The sequence below is a fragment of the Eubalaena glacialis genome, chromosome 2 (assembly GCF_028564815.1).
Source record: "Eubalaena glacialis isolate mEubGla1 chromosome 2, mEubGla1.1.hap2.+ XY, whole genome shotgun sequence".
Lineage (NCBI taxonomy): Eukaryota > Metazoa > Chordata > Mammalia > Artiodactyla > Balaenidae > Eubalaena > Eubalaena glacialis.
In genome coordinates, this window is record NC_083717.1 from 68619377 (window position 1) to 68647086 (window position 27710).

Sequence of the window (27710 nt, forward strand, 5' to 3'; positions counted from 1 at the left end):
TATAAATCTTATATAAAATTTTATATATATTTAGAGATGTATGTAAAATTATATGAAAAATAAAATTGCATAAAATCTACACTTTGTGTAGATAAATAAGCAAAAAGCAAAAAACTGTAGAAAACTAAAGACATATAACGGTATGCACAAAACCACAGAGACAGGGAGACTGAGTCTCATATTTTAAAAAATTTAAATTTGGCGTGGAACAACTGTATTTAATAATTTATTGGAGACTAATAGATTCTGTCCTAGGACTACATGTGACACTCACATGTCACATATTTTCTTTTAAGAATCTCCTCCCTACAATATACTCTTCTCCACACTCCTACCAAGCCCTCCAAACTACCCCCATGCACACTCTACTATTTTAACCTACATTAAGAGCATATAGTCCTTCTACTCTAAGCAAATTACAACTTAAACACAATTCTTATTCAAAGGGTATATTAACCACTTAAAAATTGTGACTCTGAAGTTACTTAACGTCTCTGAACCTTAATATTCTCAAGTATAAAATGGAAGCAATAATAATAGGCATGACTGTTGGGAGAACTAGAAATGGTGACACACAAAGCAATATTAGTGTCTGAACAGCGAAGATGGCTAAAAATGGCTGTTATTTATCATGGGAGGGGCACAATGATATGGACAGGGACACTGACAGGGGCTGTTCACAAGATAAAAGAAAACAAACAGAACTTAGAAAGATTCTGGATGAACAGAAGTAAATACTTTTTGGAAAAAAAAAAAATGAAGGCCCTCAGCATTAGAATTATAATTCTCCAGGATACTTTCTGGGGTTTGCTACAAAAGAGCTATAAAGTCATCCAGTAGGAAAGCAATGAATGGAAATTTTCAGCTGGTAAAAAAAATATTCCTTGTGGAGAAACAATTTTGAAACTTGCCCAAATTCTCTGGTTATTGAAAATATTAAGAAATAATCTGCACCCTGTTCTTGGCTTAATACACAGAAATGGCAACATTTTCTTTTTTTTCTTTTCTTTTTTTTAGTTTTTAGTCTTCAGGTGCAACTGAAGAACTGAAATAATCATAATCTTATTTCAGACACGCTATCAACGGCCCAATTTTATTTACTTACTTAGGTCTTTAATAAGTTATTATTAATAATGTACTAAATACTCCTAATCCCGCTGCCCATGTTAATGCTAGAAGAACAGCATTACTCTTGAACCCAGATCTTCTCATGGGCTGGAGACTATCAGTGCAAATAGGAGTCTACTGGTTAATTAAGCTATTCAAACTTCAGAGAGTTACAGGTAATGAAAGTCTAGAATGCTTAATTGGAAAACCCACACCATGATTATTTGTACAGTATCAGTTAACGAAGGTAAGTTTAACTTTTAATTATTTCAATTAAGTTATTTCTAGAAGACTTACTTGGAGAATTTTCTTATCTGTTCCATCAGTTAGAAAACATAGATTTCCAAGTGGGGCAATGTATAATGGGTGAAAGACTTAACGGTTTATATAATTAAACTGTTCTTTTTCACCATTATTCAAATTTTGAGGGAACATTTATATACAGCTGAGAAATCATATCTGATACAAGGCTAGTACTATCAAACCTAAAGGGAAAAACAAATGATTTGACCAGGTGATTCACCAAGGGTCACTCTCATTAGCTCATATTTTTGGAAACTTAACAATCAAATTCCTATTTATGAGGATTTTCAATTATTTAGAAAATGTCTCCCCCCAAAAATCAAGCACCAAACATTCCACCAAAATATCGCTCCTAAAACTCCGCAGTAAATCTTGGTTTCTGCACTAGCTGAAAGCTTTCTACTCAATAGCAGCTCTGGCTACCATCATGAGCCACAATTTATAAATATCCAAAATTAAAGTCATTCATTTGCCTTGGTTTAGAAACCATGTGGACCCCCAAAGAGTTCTTTAAGCGAATGTAAGTATGTACTTCAAAAATGAAAACCAATCTAGTTAGTTTAATTTACTCTAGTAAATTAGATATTCTATCTGCCATAACTACAATACAGCCTGCAATCCCCACGATAATGAATACTTCTTTTGTTCTTTCAAATTAAGAGCTAAACATCATGTTATGTGCATTTAAACCTTTGGAAAACATAACTGTTGATGAAACAGTTTACTGAAATAATCATTGTTGATTAGAATTTGTTCAACATTACCTCTTGGAAATATCTGCAGAGGCTCTATTAACTGTCCATTTACTTGCTGTTCCATTACTGTGGAATAATACTGCAAAGAGATTATAGAAAGAGATTACTCAGTAATGTATGAATACTGGAACAGACACTTATGGGTTGTTTAATTCATAGTACTTTTGTAAATTACTGGTATATACATATCAGCCTCGAGAATTCTTTTTCCCTATTTGCACATCAAAATGACTATAGTGAATACTCAGGACTAAAAGTCCAGTATAGTGTTATCCTCCATATTGTCATTTATCTTTAAGAGTAAAAAATGTTGATTAAGATTTTACGTTAGTATCTGATCTCTAGAAATGTTCTGAAAATGACATATATTAAAAATGACACAAGAACTTCCCTGGCGGTCCAATGGTTAAGATTTCGCCTTCCAATGCAGGGGGTGCAGGTTCGATCCCTGGTTGGGGAGCTACGATCCCACATGCCTCATGGCCAAAAAACCAAAACATAAAACAAAAACGGTCCACATTAAAAAAAAAAAAAGAATCTTATAAAAAAAAATTTTTAAATAAATTAAAATGACACAAAAAGCATTTTAGTAGAAATTTCTCAAATTGCCTTTTGTTCTTTTTCCCTGGATTTTACAAAGCAAAATGGAGACGCCTCACATTTAGCTTGGACCTATATGCCAGTCAGTTAATCAAACATTATTCATATTTGTGTATAAAATGTACAGATAATGGAAATCAAAATCACAGAGACTGTGGAACAAGGAAACAAGATATGATCCATCCAAAGATGACAGGATTAATATGATAAAAAGGTAGCCCAGTTTCAAGCAAACATACCTTTCACGTTTTAGTCTTGTAAATACTTTAGTAAAGATCAAATTTCACTTTAAAAACCTGGGCATGAAAAATTAAGTTCCAAGTTCAAAAAGCTTTCACACTCCATCATAAACAAGTTCATTCAGTAGGCTGTATTATGGTCTATCCCCATTTTCTTTAATATGCTAATTGGTGAGCATATGTCCACCTAACTTGCATGTGGCTTCTGTGCCCTAACTTTTTTTTTTTTTGGCTGCACCACGTGGCATGCGGGATCTTAGTTCCCTGACCAGGGATTGAACCCGCGCCCCCTGCATTGGAAGCACGGAATCTTAACCACTGGACCGCCAGGGAAGTCCTTGCCCTAACTTTTTTTTTAACACTTGACAAACAACAGTGATGTTCTTGGTGGAAAATATCAATGATGAAAACCACTGATTTTGTGTTGTGAGGGGCTGTCACAGAGCAGAATTCCCCTTTAATACTTGTTGTTTCTATATTAAAAAACATAAGCACATTTTCTATTTAACTATCATATTTTCAGAAAATTCCTCCTTGATAATCATTATTTGCTGACATTCTTTAAAAGTTTCTTTCTAAAAAATATGTACATATATCTTTCTATTGCTTTTATGTAATAATTAAAATTATTACAAGATCAAGTTTATTTTTCCCTTATAAATAAAGGGGAGTTATAAAATTCTACATCACCTTTAGAATCACAAGTTAACAAGTCTAAGGCTCTTCGCCCTAAAAACGAAGTGAAAGTGTATTTTTGATGGCTATGGACTGATATAAGTATACCCTGCCTTCTGAGGACATTCAAACTGTATAGGAAACTGATCCTCTCCTTCTATAGATGTAAAAACTTATATACATAAAGCATAAACATGTGTGATACGCTCTCTGGAATACATACTAAGGCAAATGTCTTTCAGGAAACTATATTCCTTAAAATCACAGAAATATAGTGCTCGCCATTACTCAAGCAGTGATGACAAGTAAATGAAATATCAATCATGTAGGCTGTCAACCTTTTGGGACAGCAATAACTGTTAACAAGTAGTCTGGAAAAATTGTCCGAAAATGACTTGTCCTCAGCACACAAGTATTTGAGGTTTCATGGAAAATTAAGATGCCAGTGGCTATTTGGAACATTGCTCAGGTATTCTTTTTAATGGGAAATTTGCCGGTTATTGATCCACAGCATGTACCCTCTTGCTTCTGGAAGGCTGCAAGCAACTTTCCAATCAGTGGCTGTCAAAAAAATTACTGCCTTTTTATACTGACACAAGACAACAGCAGTGGTGGTGTTCTCCTATAGTTAATGCTTTTCTTTAATTAACTGCTATGTACAATAGGTTAGTAATTTCAGTTACTACTTTACCACAATCCTAGAAATCAAAACAAATAAAATATCCTTATGCTTTATCTAACAAATTATTTACAGAGTTGTGTGAAACTGGTGCTTGGGGTCAAGTTTGAAAACAAATAACCTCACATGTAAAGGGTCAGAACAGGTGCAAGGCATTTTTTTCCTACTATAAAACCTTGCATGCATGAAATTGACCTGTTTTCCAACTTTATTTATTTACCTCACAAAATATATAAATAAAAATGGTTTCCCTTTCATTTCAAATCAACTGGGAAACTATATATACTTTTATAATCATTGCAGGAATTTTTTAGCAATCTAAAAACATCTCTTTGTACAGTGATTAACACAGCCACGGTAATGATATTAAGTATGCCACTTGACAGTTTCTCCAAAGCAAGTAGTTAGGATTTGTTTTTTGTTTTGTACAATTCTTCCAAATCCTAGGAACATTTTCTCCTGCTAAAATACTGGGTTTGATCTGTGTTTGTATTAACAGAGAATTTTGTGTTTCACACACCAAAGTAATTCACCATCAAGGACAAACTATAAAGGGTGGTAATTAAACCCATGGCATGGGCCCACTCTAGACAACCGACCTCTCAGGAGCCGGCCTGGTGAGGGTCGGGGGGCCATCAAGGAGGCACTAGGCCTAGGAGCTCAGGCCACTGCTCACAAGGCATTCCCTAAGGAACAAGAATAAAACGTGGGCCATGTGCAATACCTCCTGGCACAGAGCAGTCCTGATGAGCCACAAGGCCTGTGCTGCCCAGTGAGATGAGCAAGGCACTTAGAGGAGTTACAGGCTCAAACCCTGGGGTCTCAGTACTGGCCACTTCTAGCTGATGATCTCAGTGAAGAAACGCTCACCTCACCTCAGTTTACTCAGCTGTAAAATGAAGGTGGTATGTACCCACAGGATTACTGTGAAACTCACATGAGAAAACATGAGAACACTTAATAAGCTGCAAAGCAAGTTCTTTTTAGATCTTCATTCTCTCTCAGGGTTTTATATATTCTCCCTTTAAGGGGATATTTCCAATTTTGCTCTAAATAGTGATAAAATAAGCAATAATGACAAAGACAAGACTTCCACTAGATAAAAACAAAATGAAAAGACAACCAACCAAACCAAACAAAAATCTAAATCTTTTACGCCAATATACTTAATATGGCTTGGACAGAAAAGTAACAAAGTGACCATGATAACATTAATGGAGCCATAATTTGACGTTATCCAAAAAGCTTCTTAGCTTAATCTCTATAATCCTATCCTGGCTTTCATTACCCCTAACACAAAGTCCTGCACATAGTAGGTGTTTGATAAATATTTACCGATTGAAATGGAGTCCAATCCCGATTCTGCCACTTATTAACCTGTATAGTCTTCAGGAAGTCATTTAACCTTATCACTGAACTTTAGTTTCCTCTGAATGAGAGTAAAGATACTTACTGTATTACATAGGGTTACTGTGAAGCTCAAAATTAAACTGCAGCAATAGAATTAGTGAAGGCATTTGTAAACTGTAATGATTAGTAGTTGAGGAATTTAAAAGTGAACCTCCTAGTATTGAAACAATATTAAGCACAGCACTTTCTGAGTAGAAGTGTTATGGAATTTAAAAACACAAAAATGGTTATGTATAAAAAGTACAAACTGAACACGTTTGCACTCAAACTGAACACGTCAGCAGCAGTTATAAAACATGTTTTCTCTGGTATCCCTAGTAGAATCCATTACATGCAGTAATTGCAGCAATAATCAATAAGCTAACTGAGTAAAAGATTAATCAGTTTTGTGATTGCTAATGGAATCTCCAGTACCAGACTCAGATTAGTTTCAGAGTCCCTCTGAGATGTTCTTCAAAATCCTTAAACAATTTTAATAAGGATGTGACGAAGTTTAGCATAGTTATCCAAATATCTAATTAATTTGAAACAGAGGGCCAGATTCAACAAGGGGATAGCAAGTACAATTTTTGGCTTTGTTCTGTTTGCAAGTTTATCATACAGTGTTCCTATTTCTTATGAACCTAATTTTAATTCTAACAGCACAACCCAATCAATAATTACATTTTTTTCTTCATGGAAATCTGCCATATAAAAACTTGAATTCCAAAACAGCACAGTTTAAGTTTACAAGGCACAAGTTCTCTACTGAAAGGAGAGAAAACAGTGAGAGAGAGATACACAGAAACAACTACCACTTATTGAATACCTACTGTGTGTTAGGCTCAACACTGAAACCGAGCCCCCCAAACCCCCTGCCAAGTTTATGATTAACGTCTCCATCCAAAATTTTATTCCCTTTCTTGTCCTGCCCCCATTCCCCTCGGGATTGAGGAGTATCAAAGAAAAGGAGGGATTGAAACCAAGCAGGACCCTTCGGGGCCCTCCTGGGTACAAAAGCCCCTCCACGTTCCCCGTTTCTTGTTTGTAGAAAAAGGCTTTAGCCTCCTAGGCTTCCCTCAGTTCCAAAGAGCAGACTCAAGCAGTTAACTATTAGGACAACAGGGTCACAGGCCTCCTAATGCTTCCTCAGGGCATATAGATAACAATCTGATGCATATCTTTGAGTTGTTCTATAGAAACTAACACTCCCACCCAGGTGGAGGGAGGATGGTGACTACATGCTGACCACAAGCACTAGACCCCAGACTGGTTGGAACCAGAAGGTTGTGATTCCTTAAACATCACCCTGTTACCTCACCACCAACCAATCAGAAGAAGGTCCACGAGCTGATCAGCTTCCTATGACCCTTTCCCCTCACACTGTCTTTAAAAACCCTTGCCTGAAAGCTATGGAGGAGTTCGGGTCTTTGGAGCATGAGCTGCCCATTCTCCTGGCTTGGCTCCCGCAAATAAACCCTCACTTTGCTGCAAACCCTGCTGTCAGAGTTTGGCTTTCTGCACCTCAGGCACACGAGCCCTTGCTCAGTATCAATACTAGATATTTACATTTATTCATCTAGTTTCTCACAACCCTATCCTATTCTGGGAGTATCATCACCCCTGTTTCACAGATGTAGCAAACGGTTTATCAGTCAACCAAGAAAAATACTTCTTTCATTCTAGTACATGCACTCAGAACATAAAATGTATGTTTGCTATTTGAGAGTCAAAAGGTAAGTTATCTCCTATTTCTCGTACCTCAAAACCTTTAACTAAAGCAGGCTACTGGGTGGACTGCTGAGCTGGTGGAAAGCTTCTCCATTCATATCTTGTGTGGGTTAGGCCATGTCACCTGATCTTTCAGAGACTGGGGAAGGCAGCATGGTGTGATGCAGATACCTGTGCTGGCCGGTGACTTCTCCCTCTTTCTTCAGCAACTCCCCCCGCCTGTCCACATTTTCCTCCTACCTCTCTTACCACTCTACTCAGCTTCCTGTAAGTGGTTCTCTCCCCATCCCTTCTTTAAATGCTCACGTTCCCCATGGTTTTTCATCAACCTTCTCTTTTTATTTTGTACTCTCCCCGAGTTAACTTCAGCCACTTCAAAGGTTTCAATTACCAGAGGAGTCACTGAGACTAATTAGGAGCTGATGAATCACAAACCTTTATTTCCAGCCCAGATTTCTCTCCTAAGATTCAGAACATACCCAACTGGTTGTCCAGAGGCCCCTCAAATTCAACAGGCCCCTACCTCTCCCACCCCTCCCTCATGCCCTAGGCCTGTCTTCCACCACATGGGTTCACTACACGGATGAATGAGATCACCATGACCTAGCTTCCCAAACCAGTTATCTGGGAGTCGTCCAGACCATCTCTCTTTCCTTCTTCCCCACATCTCATCAATCACCAGTCTTATTAACTCTACATTTTCCCCACTTCTCAAATCCTCAAGCTAGGGCCCTCCATGATCTAGCCCACCTGCCTTCCCAACCTCATCTCATACCCTCCCCACACTGTCCATGCCACACTAATCATGGGTAGCTCCTCCTGAATGCACCAGGCATCCTTTCACCTGGGCCTTTAAACACTGTTTTCTCTGCTCAAACATCCTTCCCTGTCTCCTTGTCCTCACCTACTCCACCTAGACACCACTCTCTCCAGGAAGCCTTCTCTGTCCCCAAAGCTAGATCAGGTGCTCCTTTTTTGTGCTCACAGAACACCTAATGTTTAGGCATATGACAGCATTTATCACTATGCCTGGTAATTCTGAGTCTTTCTCATCCTCCCACACCAAACACTGTTTCCTTTTTTGTTAACTTCCCTGACTGGAGCATGAGCTCTTTGAAAAAGTGAACTATATGTTCACTGCACCTCCACCAACTAGCATAGGGCTTGGCCAGAGAGTTGCCATCCCATAAATATTTAATGTGTGAAAAACTGGCTGTATGAATAAGTGAGCAAATCAGTGAATGATCTCAGGTCCCAGCTCTACATAGCTGTATGACCTTGAGAAAGGAATACAATTTGTTTGTGCCTCAGTATTCTCGGCTGTAAAAATGAGAAAAATAGCTGCCTTGCTCACCTCATAAAGGTGTTAGGAAGATCAAAATCACAGAAGCTGGTATATGGAAACTTTTTAATAAAGTACTTGAAAAACATCTTAAAATAGGGCACAGGGCTGCGAATCTCCCACTTCCAAGCAATAGTACATAGAAGAAAAATGGCCATAATGATAGGGTGACACAGAAACCACTAAACAAGAACACTGAAATGTTTAGACCAAGTACAGAGGTAGAATTTAACTAATTGTTTATCAAGGCTGAGTCAGTATCTCCTCCCCTTCCCTCAATTACTACAGTACTATAAATAATAAAATAAGTAAAAGAGTACTATAAGGAACATTGTCTGTTTCTCTTTCTGGAAGTTCATCAAGGGCATGGACCATGTCTTGTGTATTTTATTATCTCTTATGGCAGAGGTATTAACCTGGGGTCTATATGGGCCTGGGAGATCCTTAAAATTCCTGAACTTCTAGGTGAAATGTTGCACTGTGTGAATTTTCTGGGAAAAGAATAAACAACTTTCCTCACATTTTCAAAAAGCCCTGTGTCCCCAAAAATCTAAGAAACTACTGCCGTAGAATGCCTAGCACCATACATTACACATAATGGCTGCTCCACAATGTTTAAGGGAAGGAGGCAAATAGGAATTAATACAGACGTGGTGACTACGTACTCTCATTGGTTATACATTCTAACTTACTCAGTGGCAAGCCTTACATATCAACTCACATCAAATCAGGCTTATTTATTATTCTTCTATACATTTATAACAGAAAGGTTTCTTAAATCTCTCCTTAGCATGCTTTCTAACAGACAACATAAACAGTACAGTATGAGGAATATACTTATAAAGAATAAGCATGCTGGCTTTTCCCTACTAATGATAAAATTTTCAAATTCTTGTTTTGTCAATATTGCAAGCATACCCCGTTATATGTAGCTCAGTCAGTAATTACAGCAATAATCAATAAACTAACCAACTATTTGCAGTCCATAGTTAACTTATTAGTTTTCCTAGTGAAAACTAGGAAACTAGTTTTCTAACTAATAATCTAACTAACTAATAATCTTAACTCTGTCAAATGGCTACAAATTCAATTACAACACTACTCAGATGTGCCATCAGTTATACCTCCTTTCAATTACTTCTCATACTTTACATTAAGAGGCATCCCCTCTGTGACGCTGGTCTCTTAAGAAGCACACAACTGTTCCAACAGTCGAAAATAACATATGAAGCTAATCTATTTTGAATACCAAATTAATAACTATATTTACTTACCTGGCTTCAGGTCCTCCCACTCCTCGATAACTCATTGCCCCTGCCTTGAGGTGACTACAGTGTGCACATGCTCTTCCTTAAATGACTCTAGACCAAGGGTCCACATATGGTCATGGATTGATTAGATGATGAGAGAGAAAATCACAATGAAAAGTCTTCCAGTGAAAAGGTCAGCAGGAAACAACTCTGAGGCCTCTTTATAGGTTAACGTTACTGTACTTACGTATTTACTAGTGATTTGAAAATGAAACAGACAGTGAGTTGGCCAAGTTTAATGATAACACTATTTGTTTTGGACAGTAAAACTGTAAAGGATGTTAGGGAGCTCCAGATGGTCTTAAAAGAATGGAGGTTTGGATAGCCAACAGCAGATGAAATTCAACTTGGCTAAGTTTAAGGTGACGTGCACTGGCGGAACGAGTTTAAATTTGTATTCAGCGATGGGTCCAAACCTTGTAGGATCCCCTCAGCTGAAGCTTTCATAGTCATCACCATCACCATGGTTAGCTTGAGGCATTGTCTACAGTGACCTTTCACCTGATTTCTAAGTTGTACCAATTCTGCCATACTTCCAAAGTAGGAGAAGTTTAAATAGCTTCAGGGAACCTACAACTTAAATAAAACAGGACCATCAGGTCATGCGGCCAGCAGGCCAAACGGAACATTCCCTTACAAATAAACTACTTTATTTAGCCAGTTCCAATAGTGTTCAATAAAGATTCAGCCTACTGCTCAAATGCTATTAAAAAATAATTGAAAGGGTAGTGAGGAATGAGTAAAGAACATATATGTAACAGAGAAACATATATTAAGAGAGAAACAACTTGTTTTGAAATTTCCAATTACCTCAATTTACACCTTTTTGGACATATTATATTCCTAGGCTGATAATTTACTGAATTCCTCTAACTTTACTGTATTATAGCAAATTTACATTCATCTTTCAGATATACGTAGAAAATACCGCTCCTGTTTCCAGTAAAACTGGCCCTAAGAGAACAGGTTCATTAGGAGCTGCCAACAAGAGCCTAACACCTTGGTTATGCCCCACAGCAATCCTACTGCTAGAGGTCCATCATTCCCTCGCAGCCCATCTCTCTCCGGAAGAGAAGCCCCTACCATAGCCACCAAGGGGTTAATTGATGTCCTACATTTTTCTGCCCCCTCATGCCAGCTGCCTCAACATAGGACCCCAGAGGGATCAACCTGTAGTCCACACTGAGCCCTCCACAGAGACGGAGCTGAACTGGGAGCACAGCCATGTTAATGACAAAATACTGGTGGTTCAAAGCACCCAGAATGCCCTGATGCCACCTGGCTGAGGTCTGCTTGTGCTGTCTCTTCGTTTGCTTCCATGAGCTGCATAATAAACTGATGCAAATTTCAGTCTGCTTCTGCTTCTTGCTAGCAAATATGTCCCAAGATATTTCACAAGAGGGCTAAATAAGGGGCTACTACATTCTTATCACTATTTCAAGGGCATCCATATGACCCAGACAACACAGAGAAGAGAGTTAAAAGAATCTGCCTCTGAAAAAAAGTTTCATTCTTTGACTAGGATGAGAAAACAGAACAAAAACTTTACTTACAGTTTAGAGCATGTCACTATTTGAGTAAAAAAAAAAAAACTGAATAATTTCCACAACTATTTATTTATTTCATTCAGTTTTCCTGTCTCACTCTTTTCACTGTTTCTCCACCCTGCCAGGAGAGTATCGAGTATTATCACTTGTATAGATGGATCGCGTTGAATTAGGGGACTAACCACTCACTGAAGACCGAGATGACTATGCCACATACAAAGTTAAGTTCAAAGTAGGACCTACTTAAAATGGAGCATGTTTAAAGGCACCATGTGGAAAATGAGCTTCCAATCTCTGCTCTTTAAAGAAAATGTCCTAATAGTAAAGGCCCTGAGGCTATTAAATATTCAACAACTAAGTGGGCAACAAATTCTGTGGTAAAATTCAGCCTTGTAGGAAGGACAAAATCTTGAAAACTTCAAAAGCCCACAAAGTATTTGTTTGCATTCCTTTTCAAACTCAGGTACACTAACATTCTAGTAAATAGCATTATTTTTTGCTACCAGGAAAACAGTAGTATTTGCAAAGCTTCTTCGGCAGGATCTCAATAAATGCCAAAACAAAAACATCACTTAAAACCACCAGGAGGGAAGACTGGACATCCAAGACCTAGGTGTGTGTCCAGGCCTTCCCATTCATTAGCAATGTGACCTCAAACTGAATCTGAGCTCGTTGGGCCTCAGATTCCTTATCTGTAAAATGAGACAGTTGGACAAGACCTCTAATGTTCCCTTCCAGCTCTCCTTGAGCAACTAGGATTTTTGAGGCAGTCTCCAAGTTATGCATGCTAGGATAAAGCCAATCATATCCCAATTTACAAGGTGCTACAGAGGTCAAAAAGTATTTTCCCTCATGGTACCCAACATCTAACAAGGTACACTACCGTCAAGTATACCAAAGGGAATACTTACACTCCAATAAAACACAAGGTCCCTGCCATAATGGGAGGCATTACAGTTAAACTCATCCCATGCTCTTCCGGCAATGTGGAGAAACGGTATAAAGAGAGAGAACCGGCAAAATGAAGAAACTTATTCTTATTAATACTGTGCTCTACTCATATAAGCCTCTCAGTATTGAGAGAACTAGGTGTAATAAATCCTTTACTAGCCACAGGATTTGGCAAAAACAAATAGGAGTCCATTTACAAAAGCAAGATGTACTGCTGAGTTTCTTGATGAAAGGTCACCTAAAAGCAGAGGTTAACATAAAAATAACCTCCTCCTATAACTGGGTCTCAGTGATAAATAAAGCTTATGATGAATCAATAAATAAGGCCCAGCACTGTTGTGCTTGATGCTATAAGGAAATGAGGCCAGCACTACCAGACAACAATTACAAAAAGATGGAAGGAGAAAAGCAGTATACTATCTTCAGTCTTTCTGGAAAATGAGAGTGGAAGACAAGAACAACAAAAAAAATTTAAACTACTTTAAGGGAATATTTAACAGAGTCCTTTAAATAATTAGCAATGATCAGGTATTTAGTTTTCAGAATATGTAGGTTGGCTGTATTTTTTTCCTAGTAAAGCATTTCAAATTCTAATTAAAAAAATACTTTATGGAGAAATTAAAAAGATACAATAGCATCAGAGGACAAGCCATGATCCCAGAAGTAGAATATTCTAACAACATAACTTACAAGAAACTACGCTATAAAAACAGATTGTTGATTAACACAAACTCATAACAAAACGCAGAGAGCGATCACAATGGTGCTGTAATAACACTTGGCTGCTGAATTCTCTCAATACATTAAACATCTCCTTGGAGACCAAATTACTTTACATTTTCTTAAAAGACAATTTATTATAGCTTTGTTTTCTTCTCATTATCTCTTAAAAATATATCTAATGAAGAAAAGAATACAACTTCTAAATAACTTACATAAAGTGGTACTAATGTGTGACAACAGACTTTGGTTTACTATGTTGGTTATTATTTAACAGCACACAACAACCTATTGTCATGACAAATCCTTACCACAATGAGACATTCCATGTGTCACATGTATCAAAATCCACTGTATGTCATTATTATGGCACACATAAAATTAACAGCCTAAGGCTGCTAGCAATTTAAATAATTGATAAGTTTTCAATTAAAAAGCCAACATTTTCAGGTCCAATACAAAAATCTATTTAAATTACTGGTAAAAACTTACGCTTCTGTTGGCCCAAAGCCAGAAAATGCTTACATCCAAGGGGAAAAAAAAAAGTAATTCTGCAAGTGTCAACTCAGACACTGTAGTTTTTTTAAAAGAATGTTTAAAGGATTTATGGTAAAAGTATGCCTAGTTTTGCTTTCCCCATATGGTTTTTAAAGAAATACTAACGTGACTACAAATTTATTGAATTCCACATGAAAAACATAGCTTTTTTTTTTTTTTTTTAACAGTAAATACATGGTCATCTGTCAGTATCTTCCCTATCCCACCACCCAAATCCTTGAATCAAAAGTTTTCAGAGCCAAACTGAACCTAAAAAATAAAGGCCAATGCAGGTTTTTAATAATAGTTTGGCAACTGAGGACTAATAACCAAAATCTATTGTGAGGTTAAGTCCAAATTGTTCTCTTTATGGCAAAACTGTAACCCAAAGGAATTTCAACCAGAAGAACCAAGACAGATCAAAATGACAGCCAATCAATCTTGTTTGTGCTTTCTGAGACAGAGATTCCCCTACTCTTTACTTTTTAACTGTTTATTCAGAGCCTGACTCTACATAAACAAAGAGTATGTGATGGTAGGGGCTGCCTCAAGAGATAAGAGGAAAAGGAAATCCATTTAGGTTTTAAATAACTTAAAACTTATTATCTCTCTCAGGGATATTTTCATTTTCACTTTAAAATAATTTGATCCAACATTCACAATTAGGAGAGTGGAGCTCTACCTTGGGGCCTCAGGTTGTCATCTATAAATATTAAGTGAATTCATGAGAAAACTCAGACTTGACCATCTAGACCCCATTCTATGGACCACTGCCAATGCATAGAAAAAAGTTTTCACCAGCAATAGCAAATTAACAAAAATAAGAAAAATGTAGTGAGTTTTACATAAAACTAAATTTATTCACTTTAATGATCATCTTTACTTTTGAGATTAGGTACTGCCCACTGTTTTAATCCTTAAATGACTACCACTATTTTTCCCTGATAAAATAATGGTTAACGGTAGATAATTTTTATTAGTTTATTTTATTAATGTTTTTATTTGGCAAAATTAAAGTTACCACGCCTACGTCTGTCCCTCAATCTAAAAGTGAAAAATTGATTATTTCATGAAATCCAAATACTTGGGGATCAATAAGCTAGATGAGCTCCCTTCAAACTAAAAGTCGCTCAAGAAATCTCAGGGACTTTTAAGTTTAAGGACAATTACAGAACTTGTACTACAACACAAAAATAAACACTGCATTTGAGAAAATAAGCGCAAGTCATAAGGAATATTTGGTATAGATATCTCGACTAAGGTATTATATAAACACAAATCATTCAGAATGTAATAATGGTGATGACATATGTTAAAAAAGAGATAACCGGCCCAAAATGGAGTCACCTGTGCTAAGCCCAAGTCACCAAACTAAGACTTAAAGTACCTAACCTAATTACAGTTTCAGCCTCTCCCAGGAATATAATCTTAACCACTCAGTCTGGGAATTCCTGGTCAGCATTAGTCACGTAATCCACCTGATAGACCCTGCTGTCCCCCAAAGGAAGGTGACCTTGCCTGAAACAATCAGCTCTTAGCTAAAATAACTTCCTTGCCCTGCCTCCTGCCTATAGAAGTCTTTAGAGTGTCTTTGTGTCTGCTGGATGGGATAGGCCAATCAGATCTTTAAAATTTACTCAGATGAATTTCATTTTTTAACACACAAAAAGATCCCAGTACAAATGTGCAGGAAGGTGGATGGGAGAGAAACAGTATAAAACAGTGAAGGAGCATGGGCCTTGCACAAGGAGAAGCTGAACTTATATTCCATATTCACATTCATACTAGCTATAAGACCTTTAGCATGTCTCTTAACCACAGCTTCCTCATCTGAAAGACAGGGATGATAATATCTACTTTACAGAGTGATTATTAAAACCAAAGAAAATTAAACACCTTAAGCATCTAGTGTATAGTGGCCACTTAGAAATGGAAATGATTATTACTATCACTGTGATCACATGCAGTAACATTTCTCAAAGAGCACCGTTTGTTAGATCTTCCCAAAAGTACATTTTTGAAAATACACCTTTGTGTGTGGTTATGTCAGAGACATAATGAAAGTACACTGATGTCAGTAATGTACTCTCTGCAGTGGATGTATGTGAAAAAACTAGAACCCGTGTGTGTGTATGTGTGTTTTCTAAAAATAAGCATGTCACATTCTCAGGAGAGTTAGCCAATCTATTATTACTAGTGCTAGACCTTTCAGCAGATAATCCTACTCTGCCTTTCAAGGTACTGATGAGCCCTGCTCTAAATTCTCAGGGCACAAAGACTCTCAAATAAGTTAATGAGAAGTCAATGGGAAATTGACTTTTCCTACTCTGTGCTCGTCTGAATGCAACGCTCTGTTAATCATGCCATCCTCCTTGTTCTCTTTCCTCCTACCCTAAATTAAAACTATTGGCGGAAACCCATACAGATATTTCACAGTTTTCATTACGACGAAAAAATATCCTGGTTAAAGCTGAGGTCTATCAAAAACCTACAACCTAACCATTGGCTGAGATTAGAGTCTCACTGAAAAGCAAGGGCCCTGATTCCATCATTTCCACCATAATACCACTTTGCATTTGTATAGAACTTTTAACTTTTCAAAGGGCTTTCACATCTATTATGCCATTTGGTCATCACAATGACCCTGTGCAGTAGAAAGGACAAGTATTATTATCCACAATTGACAGATGAGGCAACTACAGCACAGAAAGGTTAAGTGTTTTGCCTAAGGCCAGGAAGCCAGAGGAGTGCAGCGGTCTCCTTACTTCCAGTCCAATGCTCTTTTCGCCAGACCACTAGAGAAGGTTTCGTACACAGACTGCAAACTCAGAAAAAATAAAATAAAATGAATAAGAGAAAATAAAATAAAAATAAGAGAAAAGAACAAATCAGGGCTCAGGGAAGCTATGTCTCTTCATTGTCATTGAATTATTCAAGCTTAGTATTCAAGTTTTAGAAATGTATCCTTTTTTCCTGTTTATCTACTTCAGTCCTGAGACAAATGTTAATGCAAATTTTCACTGAAATTTGAAACACAAAAGAAAAGTCATTTCGGGATATATTCAAATCACTTAGATTCAGTAAGTAACCCTGTAGTTCATTTTGGGGTGGGGTGGTTAGTGCATAAAATAACTGAGAGTACATCTTAAATCATGTATCCATATTAAGCCTGCAGCTACATTATAACTATAGTCTGTTTGTAAGGGTGAAAGAGATCTCCAGTTGAAAGTAGATTTTGAAAAATTTTTTAGAGCCCAGGGGTTCGTTTTTAATGAGCCGTTACTTTAAGTACTGCATAAAAAATACAGGAAATTGATAGTCCATTTAGTCTGCACCATACCTAATGCAAAAGTCATTAAGATGCATTATTCTTAATGTTCATGATATGATCAGTGTCTTTTGAAAAGAATGCCCTTAACTTTCACGTAAGGAAATCTTTAAAAATCTTATATATTATATAGAAAAATGTTATAGCAACTGTGATTTACTTTTATATCTTCACTATGCCAAGAAACAGCATCCTCAATTACATTAACATTTTAAAGATAGTCCTCATTTGTAATATACTTACATATGACAGCATTGCCTTCATTTCTTCATCACTTCTCACTGTAATTCGATCACCATCTTCATCTTCATCTGTTTAAAAAGCAATATAATACAAGTGATAAGATTTGCATTTTTTAATGTACAAAAACCATGTTATCTGGGAACATAATACAACTGGTTTGTACACTTGATATCCAAATACTCAACACCATATTTTGTGGATGTTGAGGTTATTGGTTCGTGGTTTTGTTTTTCTGTTTAGAATACAACCAGAATCTCAATAAAGAACTAAAAATTTTAGGAACAGCTGAAAATTAAAATACTGCTCGCGTCATTCAAGACATGTATCTAAGTTAATGTAAATATAGGGACTTCCCTGGCGGTCCAGTGGTTAAGACTCCATGCTTCCACTGCAGGGGGCACAGGTTCAATCCCTGGTAGGGAAAGTAAAATCCCCCATGCTGCGCGTGTGGCCAAATAAATAAATAAATAGAAATTTAAAAAATAAAGTCAATATAACTGGAGTATGACTGAACACGTTTGGTTTGGAGAACTTTAAAATCCGAAGAAAGGCCAGTTTTATTTAACTATTAGTACTTTTTCCTTTCCCTCACGGCACCCCATCCCTCTTTTCTCCGTTCTTCCTCTCTCCCAAGCAATCTGTCATAATAGTATAATAAAAATGGCTGACATTTACTGAACACTATTGTACACAAGGCACTGTGATTTATGCTCCATACCCCCTTAAAAGCCTCACAATGATTCTATGATGTGGACAATATGACTTGATTACTATCATTCCCTTTTTACAGAACTGAGAGCCTAGTATAAGGTTAACTTGCAAAGCAACTCTAATAAAGTTCTCCTCATAACCCACTTGATCTTGTAGCTCTCTTTCTATTTCTGAACTGTTTCAATTGTACTGGGTACTCTCTGACCATAGTAAGCTTCAAATGGTGATTCGTGCTATTGTTGAATAATTTAATGGTCTTAAAACTAGAGGATACAGACTTCCCTGGTGGCGCAGTGGTTAAGAATCCGCCTGCCAATGCAGGGGTCACGGGTTCAATCCCTGGTCCGGGAAGATCCCACATGCCGCAAAGCAACTAAGCCCGTGCGCCACAACTACTGAGCCTGCGCTCTAGAGCCCGTGAGCCACAACTATTGAGTCTGCGCTGTAGAGCCTGTGAGCCACAACTACTGAAGCCCGCACGCCTAGAGCCCGTGCTCCGCAACAAGAGAAGCCACCTCAAGGAGAAGCCCACGCACCGCAACGAAGAGTAGCCCCCGCTCACTGCAACTAGAGAAAGCCCGTGGGCAGCAACAAAGACCCAACGCAACCAAAAATAAATTAACTAATTAATTAATTAAATTTCTTTAACAAAAAACAAAACTAGAGGATAATAAGACTTCACAAAACACTTAACCAGAATGGATATATTTCAGTAAGTGGATCACCGAAGCAGCCACATCTAGAAACAATGTATTTACTTCATTGATCCTTCTCTTATTTAAAATAGTTTTGAAATATGTCTTCAAAACTGTTTTAATAACCTGAAGATAAACCAAGTGAAAATATCAGATCTCATTTTTAGCCCAAAATGGAACTGGCCAACTGATTACTCGCTCATCTATACTATCTGCCAGGCAGGACCCAGAATGACTTTTGGCTATTTCTAAATATTTACTTAGCTACTTCATCCTTCTAAAGATTAAGATCTGTCAACAGGATAACAGCATATGTGGTAGACTTTAAATGTACAGTTGAAAGAAAAATGCTAAGAACCTTTTGAGCAATGCCAGCATTGCTGGAAGGCGTACACAGCCTCCCAGGGGGACAACTTGGAAGGGGCACGCTCTCTCTCATTTGGATGCCTCAGCTCTGGTGCACTTGTTAAACTGAGTTATTATTTTTTTGGTCACTCTTGGGCATCTAATTGCTGATTTGGTCAGATGCAGAGAACCTGATCCCAGGCCTGGGGAATAAGACAAATCTCTCACCATAAAGAGAATAAGCTAGCATGACACGCTCTGGGGACTCTTACTGAGAATACTGGGGGAGTTCAGTTCAGCACCTGGATCTTAGCCCACCACACCTCAGCAGGCCCTCCCTCCTGTCCAGCCGCAGTTCTTAAGGTATCCCCGTTTGGTGACCACACCATGGGAACCCTAGAAGGGAGCTTGTATTCTCCCTAATTAGCCTATTTCAGAGCAAAATGCTACCTTCTTTTTCTCTCCCACAGCCAATAGCAATCTGACATCATGAGGGAAAGCAGCACTTGAGCCTGTCCTGCTCAGTGACCAAGCCAACAGCTCTCACTGGGGTTTTCTCTCCAAAGTAATTGTTCCTGGATCCTAGATACAGGTTCACTCCTGCAGTTTCCCAACTCTCTGAATATCTACATAGCTAGGAGCTGTCACAGTCACCACTGGTATTATCTACCAAGAGCTGCCTATTTTCAGTATAAAAGGCACACAATGGTCACTATCAGTAACAAAGAAGGCACATTCCTAGGGAGGTTACATATATAAAGGACTACAGAGAAATCTAGCATTTTCCTTCCCTCTTTTTTTTTTTTTTAAAGCTACAGACTCTATAGAGCCAAATTGGGAGAGAAATGCCATTCTAATTTTGGAAACAGAGGGAGTTTCTATAGAGGTTCCAGAAACTAGTATTTTCAAGGTTAAGTCAAAAAGCTGTCATACAAATGCAGGAAACAAAGGGGAAAAACAGACATTGTATAAAGGAATATAATGTTACATATTACCACACATGAAAGCACTTTACATTTTTTGCTTTAAAACCAAGTCAAATCTGTTTGGATGTGTACTAAAATGATTTGTTCTATGAAGTCCTGAACTTGATAAAATTTCCAGTCTGAACAAAGTAGCTTTTTGTAAATCTCATTTCTACACTAGAGCTAGCTACAGAGATGGTGGCTACAAAGGGACAGATTATATTCGAATTTCAACATACACAAGATCTTAATAAGGTATTGTTCACATGGAATGAGGAAGTGCTTGGAGTTCAATAAAACGGGTGAAAAACCTTTTTATAATTTGTAAAGAGAAGGCACAGATTCCAGAAAAAAATCGTTTAAATCACATCTCTCTAAATCAGTAACAAGAACAACAACAACAAAAAGAATTCTCTAAGCTCTCAAAGTCAGGGCTTGAATCTTTAAGGCTACTTCAAACTAAAGATTCTCAAATTCTAAAATTCTATGAAATCTCTGAGGGATTATTTCAGTTACCTGAAATAATCTGGTAACTGTGAGGGAAGTCAGTTAGCAGACTAATCTCTTACGTAGCAATTCCATAGAAAGCAGCTATGAAACACTAAAGGGCACTTTGCTTTAAGTGGACAGAAAACTGAGGACAAAAGGCCAGAACAGCTTTTGATGCAAACCTAAAGTGCTGGAGCTGTCCCATAAGGAGACAAGGTAAGTTGAAAGAGGCATTCTAATAAAGCCTGAGGATAAAATCAGGTTTATATGACACAGTGATTAATAGTTTTATGGATTAATAAGAGCCTCCATTTTATGTAGGTACTGCTCTCCTTTACAGATTGCTCTTTAGAGGACTGTCTGCTTCATTCTTTAATATCTGTAATTAGTAGTTTTAATGAAGACTCCTCATTCTTGTCAGAAAGGAGACTGAGTTGGAAAAGTAATTACACGTAAGAGAAGACTAATGATTCTGGCCCAGAGGCAAAATCCAAGCTATCAGATGCCCTCATGGCAACCCAAGAGCAAACCATTGGCCTTGACATTTAAAATGAGAATACACTTCTCTCTAAACACAAGGAATTCCAAGGAAGACATACAAATGGCCAACAGGTACAAGAAAAGGTGCTCCACATCTCTAATCATCAGGAAAATGCAAATGAAAACCACAATGAGGTACCACCTCACACCTGTTACATAGCTATCATCAAGAAGACAAGAGAGAAAAAGTGTTGGTGAGGATGTGGAGAAATGAAAACCTTTGTGTGCAGTAGGTGGGAATGTAAACTGATACAATCACCATGGAAAACAGTATGTGATTCCTCAAAAAATTAAAACTACAACTACCATGTGATCCAGCAATCGTACTTCTAAGTCTATATCCAAAGGAACTGAAATCAGAATCTCACAGAGATATCTACACTCCAATATTCATTGCATCATTATTCACAATAGCCAAGATATGTAAACAACTCAAGTGTCCATCAATGATGAATGGATAAAGAAGATGTGTACACACACTCACCCAGGCACACACACACACCCACACACACACCAAGGAATATTATTCAGCCATGAAAAAGATGGAATCCTTCCATTTGTGACAACATGGATGAACCTTGAGGGCATTATGCTAAGTGAAAAAAAGTTAGAGAAAGACAAATACTGTATGATAGCACTTATATGTGGAATCTAAAAAACCCAAACTCAGGGTTACCAGGGGCTGGAGGGTGGGGAAATGGGGAGATATTTGTCAAAGGGTATAAACTTCCAGTTACAAGATTAACAAAGTCTGGGGATCTAATGTACAGCATGGTGATTATAGCTAATAATACTGTATTACATACTTGAACGTTGCTAATAGATCTTTTTTTTTTTTTTTTTTTTTAGAAAACCTTATTTTATTTTATTTTATTATTTTTTTTTTTTAAACATCTTTATTGAAGTATAATTGCTTTACAATGGTGTGCTAGCTTCTGCTTTACAACAAAGTGAATCAGTTGCACATATACATATGTTGCCATATCTCTTCCCTCTTGCATCTCCCTCCCTCCCACCCTCCCTATCCCACCCCTCTAGGTGGTCACAAAGCACCGAGCTGATCTCCCTGTGCTATGCGGCTGCTTCCCACTAGCTATCTATTTTACGTTTGATAGTGTATATATGTCCATGACAGCTAATAGATCTTGAATGTTCTCACCACAAAAAAGAAATGGTAATTATGCATCAGGATGGATATGTTAGCTAACACTATGGTGGTAATCATTTTGCAATATGTAATGATCAAATCAATGCGCTATACACCCTAAACTTATACAACGTTATGTGTCAATTATATCTCAGTAAAGCTGGAAAAAAAATTTAACAGACAATGAATTGAGAGGAATGAGAAGTTAGTGAAGGGTAAGAAAGTAGAAGTACATACCAAGCAATTTAGTATGACAATAACTTAAAATACTTTTCTGAATAAAAAGTTGGATATACACAGCCAGCCCATCTAGCAAAGACCCTGGCTGGGCCTATCAAACCGCATTAGCTATAAAAAGTACACTAACTGGAAACATAAATCATAAAAAACTTACTAAAATGGCACAAAGAGTTTCAAAGGTATAAATATGTTGAAGAACACTAGGAAGCCATGGCACGAAGTAGAGAGAAGCAGAAAAAAAAAATTTGAACTCTTTTTGTCTTACACATGGAGGTTCTTTGCCCTCTGACCAAAAAAGCATGACTAGATATGACCAAGAAGGCAGAGGACGGGGAGCACTCTGATACACTGGTTCACAATGAGAATTCCAGGCTTCTCCAGTTGCCTGGAGCATAGTAATATTATTTTCCAGCACATTAGGGAAGCAAAAGTAGAACCAGAAAGTCTATGTACTGGCTGGATTTTGTTAATGTCACTTAAAATGGAGGCAAAAATCCTAGCAAGATACCAAATAGAGTGCAGCAGATGGTAAACAAATATTATGAAGCAATCTTCACAAAATCTGCAGTGTGTCACAAATATACAAAATGGCAGAGTTTGGGAAAAGACAATCATAACAGGCCATATGTTGTTAGCGATTTTATTTCAAGCAACGTGCAATCCAGAAGAGAAACCAAGAGGAGGAACATAAAGGTCCAAGAGCGGAGACGCAGCCTCAGGTAAGGGGCTGTCAGAATGGCAAGCAGAGTGCCTACTGAGTAAACGGCACAAAAACATCAGACTCTGGGGAGCGCTCAGCCAAACAGCACCCACTGCAGCGGCAGGGCTCAAGTGGGCTTTCGAGAAAAACAATTTAGCTTCTACCAAGGGCAACAGAAAGTTAAGGCAATACTGTACTTTATATGTCATCTGTCATATTACTTCAGTGCCAGGTAAGAAGAGTCAATTAGAACTACAGCAAAGGCATTTTTCTAAGGCAAGAGGAAAGAAATGAAAACATAACTGTAGAGGTTAAAGAGGCATCAATAGGAAATTACCAGAAAAGCTGTCAAATTTAGAACACTTCTCAGGTGTGGAATCTAAGATCTGGTCAGGACCAGAGGCCATAGTTTCTAAGGCTAAATCTTCATATCCATGAATTTTAATTTAGCTCCATGCCTCCCACCTCCTGATTCCTTCTTTACTTCTTTGCTTCCTTTTTCTTTCCAAAAAATATTCAAGTGCCCACTATGTAGCAATGTTCTGGACACTGGGGTAATAACAGTGGAAAAAAGGAAAACCCCTGCCCTCATGGAGTTTACACTCTACTTGAGAGAGACTGAAAGGGATGAGGGAGTGAATCATACAGATATCTGGGGAAAGAATGTTCCAGGCAGAGGGAACAGCTCATGCTAAGGCCCTGTGGCAGAAGAATACCTGGCATGCTTGAGAGACTGAAAGAAAGCCAGAGTAGCTGCAACAGATTGAGGATAAGATGGGGGAGAGAGACGAGTTCAGAGAAGTAATGGTGGGGCAGAGTTGGGGGAAGATGAGGAAGGGCAGGGCCTTGTAGGGCATGTTAAGGACTTGGCTATCACTCCTGAGTGAGAAGGAAACCACTGGAGGGTCTTGACTGTAGTGATCTCACTTAACTTCTAAAAGGATCTCTTTGGCTGCTGTGTGGAGAAGAGGCTATATGCAGGCAAAGCAGAAACAAGGAGACGAGTTAGAGGACCACTGTCCTAGTCTAGGTAAGAGATGATGGTGACCTAAACCAAATTGAGGTTTTGAGCAGTCATCACATGCTGGATATATTTGCTTGTCCTTATTACTTCATTCCTTCAACCATCCATGCATTCCAGAAACACAAATTGAGAGTCTACTATGTGCCAGGTACTATGCTGGGTTTCTAGCGATTCAAAAGTGAGCAGCATTATCTACTGCCCTCAAGGAACTAGCCTGGTGCTTGGGTAAAGGACTTAAATTTCTTAATTCTCATGTAAAACAGCCAGACTACTAACACCTACTACTACTAATAATAACTAATAAGACTACAAATACCTACTACTACTACTAATAACTACTCTCATAAGACTGAAAAAGATTAGGACTTTTTGCATCGATGATATTTCAAAACAAAATTTCAATAAATTAAAGCTCTCTTCAAGTCGTCTCAAATTCTAAGGATACACAATTAACTCTTACATGTTAATTTTTAGACTCAGTGTACATCTATTGTGAATTACAATTTTTCATTAACCTACCCAGTTTTTCTTATAAGCAACCAGTTATCTTTTACATATGCTATACTGTAAGAAAATAAAACTTCATTTTTCCCAGAATTTTTCCAGAAATTCATAAAACAACTGAAAAGGAATCTATTCAATGAAAAGTGAGTATAAAATGGTCACGGTTAAAGAAAAACAAATAAAATAAAGATTTATCCTATAGTCGCATTTTCTGAACCAAAACTCAGACACATGGTTTGACCAGTGTGAAGATACTTACGAGGGCTACAGATCAGAATATGTGACGTCAGAGTATCATGGAAAAGCAGGGCCATATGGTATTTATAGGTATAAGTCAGTGTTTGTCTACATAGACTTAAAACATATCTTTCACGTCAACAGTAAGATTTTACTGTCTAGCAACACCAGCCCAACAGTAATTTTACAGCAGTAACTTGTCTAGAGAAAATCCAGGGAGAGGAACACATGTAACAGATATGCACAGGAAACTCATTAGTGGGCACAGTTGATTTCCATCACCTCACGTGTTGGTGTACTCATTAATCTGTTAATGCAATTGTGAAAATCAGCAGGGATCTTTGGGCCTATATGAATGTCAAGCTCCTACAGCATACGTAGGGCCCACACATGCAAACATTCAAGATTTTTTATGGTTATGGAATTTAGCTTCATCTCATAAGTGTTCTCACATCTGGGAAAAGACAAATTATTCAATAACCAGTATGGAATCAACTGTCTATCTGCTTGAAAAATAAAGCTGGATCACCACCTGACTCCTCCTTTCACCAAAATAAACTGAAAGATGGTACAAAAAAAAAAAAACTTCTGTCTTTGCAATAAAAACACATGCTGTTTTATAAAAAAAAAAAAAATCCACACAAAAACACATATAAGGGTACATATTTATAAATGTGTGTGTATTTAAACCCATTAAAGTAGGAAGAAAAAAGAATCTGAATTAATGTTTTTTCAACATCCTGGAATGTGGACCTTTCTAAGCATGGCATAAATCCAGAAGTCACAAAATATGACAAATCGGTTCTTGTAAAAACTTTAAACTTCTCCATGGAAAAAAAGAGAAAAAAAGACCAAAACAAGCTTAAAGGAAAGCAATAAACTACACAAAAATATTTATAACATCTAAGACAAAGGGGAATTTTCTTAATATTGGAAAGCTCTTAAATCAATCAGAAAAAGACAAATAACCTAATAGAAAAATGGGCAAAGGTGATAAATAGTTCACAGAAATTAAATACAAATGACCAAAATATAAATGAAAAGATGCTTAAGCTCATTTATAATTGAAGACATACAAAATAAAAATAAAACAATAATACAATAATCTTTTTCACATATCAAATTGACATCAACTAAAAAGTTTATTGAACTCAAGAGCTGGTGAGGGTAGAGAGAAATGGGCATTCTCAAAAATTGCTGGTGGGAGTGCAAATTGGCTCTACCTTCTAAAGAACAACATGGAAATACCTGTCAAAACGTAAAATATGGGTACTCTTTGTTTCAGTAGTTCCAAATCCTAGGAATTTATCCTACAAATACATTTCTACAATGTGGAAAGCCATAAGAGACAATGCTGTTGACTGCAGCATTTTTTCTAATACTACTAAAAAACTGGTAACATCTTAAATTTAAAACTGGTCCATCAACAGGTTAAATTAAGTCATACCCATAAAATTAAGTATAATGTAATTATCTAAAAGAATGAAGTTGACTTGTACACACTGATGTTAGAAAGAGGCCCAACACATACTACTAAGCGGGGGCAGGGGAAACTAGTTGCAATCCAGTATATATTATATATGAGAAAATTTCTGGAAGGATACAGAAGAAACTGTTAACTAGGGAATTGGGGAGACGGGGACTTTTACTTGTTGCTTTATTTTGATACTGCTTGAATTATTTTTAAAGATCATCTATACCTTCTTAACTAAAGAAAAAAAAATCAGACACTATTTATTGAAAGGTAGTACTTTCATTTGTGCTCTTATTGTAAGGGAGAAAGGACCTAAAAGTGGTAAAAAAAAAAAAAAAAAAAACGAGGTTTAGGGCCATCAGTCCAAGAGGTAAGTTTGGCACAAATGGGACTCCCTCCCCTCATTCACTCCTAAATCCCCTTGGAAACACCATCCCCTGGGATAGAAATCAGAAAGAATATAACCACTACAGACCCTCTGCCCCCTTGGGACGTAGGGCCCAGTCAAGTGTGGGAATTTGAATTTGGAGCCTGAATTGTCCACCACCAACCAATTACATCCCACGCCTGCACAACTGCAAAAATAATCCAAAAAAAGCAAATTACTTACTAAGCTTTAGGTTACATGCATTTTACAATTCTCTTTTGAATACGGACATATATAACATTCCATCTTATTCAACAAGGGTATTCCTACAAGGCACAAAGTACACTCGTCCCTCAGTATCCACAGGGTATTGGTTCCAGGACCACTCCCCCCCACCCATAGGATACCAAAATCTGCGGATGATCAAGTCCCTTATATAAAATGGCATTGTACAGTTTGCCCTCTGTACCCACAAGTTCCGCATTCACGAATCGGGCAGGTGTGGAATCCAAGGATACAAAGGGCCAACTGTACTAAGAAGAAGCAAGAGTGAAATAAAACATGGTTTCTGTCACCAAATCATTCAAAATCTGGCACACAACCAACCGGAAGGGAGGCCCAATAGGTTATGTGCTCTAGTAAAGTGCCCAGAGAGATTAACCACACCTGCGGGGATCGGAGGCTTCACCGAAGAGATGGCATTTCTTAGAACTGAATTATCAGTAAGAGAACCTAACCTTTCCCCTCTTTTCCACTTACTCAACTCTTTTTCTCTGTGTAAAACAGGTAAATTTGACACTGTCCTTTCTCTCGTTG

The 27710-nt window shown here is 37.5% G+C and overlaps 1 protein-coding gene across 6 annotated transcripts in view; it reads right to left on the reverse strand.

The window, feature by feature from the left end:
- Positions 1–27710, reverse strand: part of MAP2K5 (mitogen-activated protein kinase kinase 5) — a 264152-nt gene that overhangs the window by 226290 nt on the left and 10152 nt on the right. For all 6 annotated transcript variants that reach the window (XM_061181974.1, XM_061181976.1, XM_061181973.1 and 3 more), the window contains exons 3-4: positions 17457–17524; positions 2175–2244 (exon numbers count right to left, since the gene is read on the reverse strand). In XM_061181974.1, coding sequence (XP_061037957.1) covers positions 2175–2244; positions 17457–17524 — 138 coding nt within the window. The remainder of the gene's footprint in view (positions 1–2174; positions 2245–17456; positions 17525–27710) is intronic.